General features: G+C 45.2%; 1 protein-coding gene across 1 annotated transcript in view; it reads left to right on the top strand.

Moving 5' to 3' along the window:
* LOC119586987 (SET and MYND domain-containing protein 4-like) overlaps positions 1-1,071 on the top strand; it is a gene marked incomplete at its 3' end in the record, with an annotated part of 7,425 nt that overhangs the window by 5,138 nt on the left and 1,216 nt on the right. The window contains 3 exon segments of the mRNA XM_037935729.1: positions 134-244; positions 552-672; positions 810-1,011. Coding sequence (XP_037791657.1) covers positions 134-244; positions 552-672; positions 810-1,011 — 434 coding nt within the window.

Genomic DNA, 1,071 nt, shown 5'->3' with positions numbered 1-1,071 from the left:
ATTAGTTACTTGTATTGCTTTTTATTATACTGTGCAACACTGACAAATGTTCTGACAAATAAGAGAATTGAATTGGCAATACTTTTGACATCGCATACCTCGACCTCTAAAAAGCATACCGAAATACTGACAGAGAAGAAATCCGCTGAGAGGCCCTCCTCTGGCTCCCTGCTGCACGAGGGCCCCAGCGCCGTCTTACCCAATGCCTCGGCCGCCGTCAGTCTGGAGAGCTCTGCTGAGGCTGGTGAGTATTTTTGTATTTGTTTATCTCTTTATTTACGTATTTGGTGTCGATTTCTTAAATGAGAATCAATGCCGTTAAGTAAATGCTGTTTTGTCAGACCTACTTAACTATGAGAAGAATTTGCATAATTTTCTCTTCAGTTATGTCTTCATTATAGATTAGAGGTGTACGCACGGACATGCACTGACACGTGACATTAAATAACTAGAAATATATTCAGGCATATCGGAAGTTTCGAAAATGAGTTTTTTTTTATAATTTATTTGCACTGTTATCTTGCAAAACAACCACAGCGCTCTCTCCACAGGTCGATATGTCGTGGTGAACCGTGATGTACCGGCGGGCAAGATCCTGATGGCAGAAAAACCTTACAGCGCCGTGCTGAAGCTGGAAGTGGGTGGCACACACTGCACACACTGCTTTCACCAGTGCGTCGGACCTCTTTGTTATTTCAGGCACATTACGTCACGTTGTAGGAGTGAAATATGAGAAGCAACGTAGTGATCGTACTTTTTAGAATCAATTTATTATTTTTTAATCACGGTCCCTTCTCGTTCTGTCTTAGGTTACTTAACAAAGCGGCGGTGCCTTGCCGGTGGTGCGCCGGTGTAGCGTTCTGTGGGCCGCGGTGCCGCGATCTGGCACTCGCCACCTACCACCGCTGGGAGTGCAAGTTCTTCAACCTCCTTCGAGGTTCAGGGATGTCACTCAACTGCTACCTCGCCCTCAGGATCATCACGCAACACGGCCTGCACTTCTTCAAGAAGGTGAGACTCATTAAGCACTCATGCATACTGAAGGGAACATAATTACGGTAATGAGCATGA

This window comes from Penaeus monodon, chromosome 22 (genome assembly GCF_015228065.2).
Source record: "Penaeus monodon isolate SGIC_2016 chromosome 22, NSTDA_Pmon_1, whole genome shotgun sequence".
Taxonomy (NCBI): Eukaryota; Metazoa; Arthropoda; class Malacostraca; order Decapoda; family Penaeidae; genus Penaeus; species Penaeus monodon.
The sequence above is the reverse complement of the archived record's forward strand: the minus strand, read 5'-3'. Positions and strand labels throughout refer to the sequence as shown.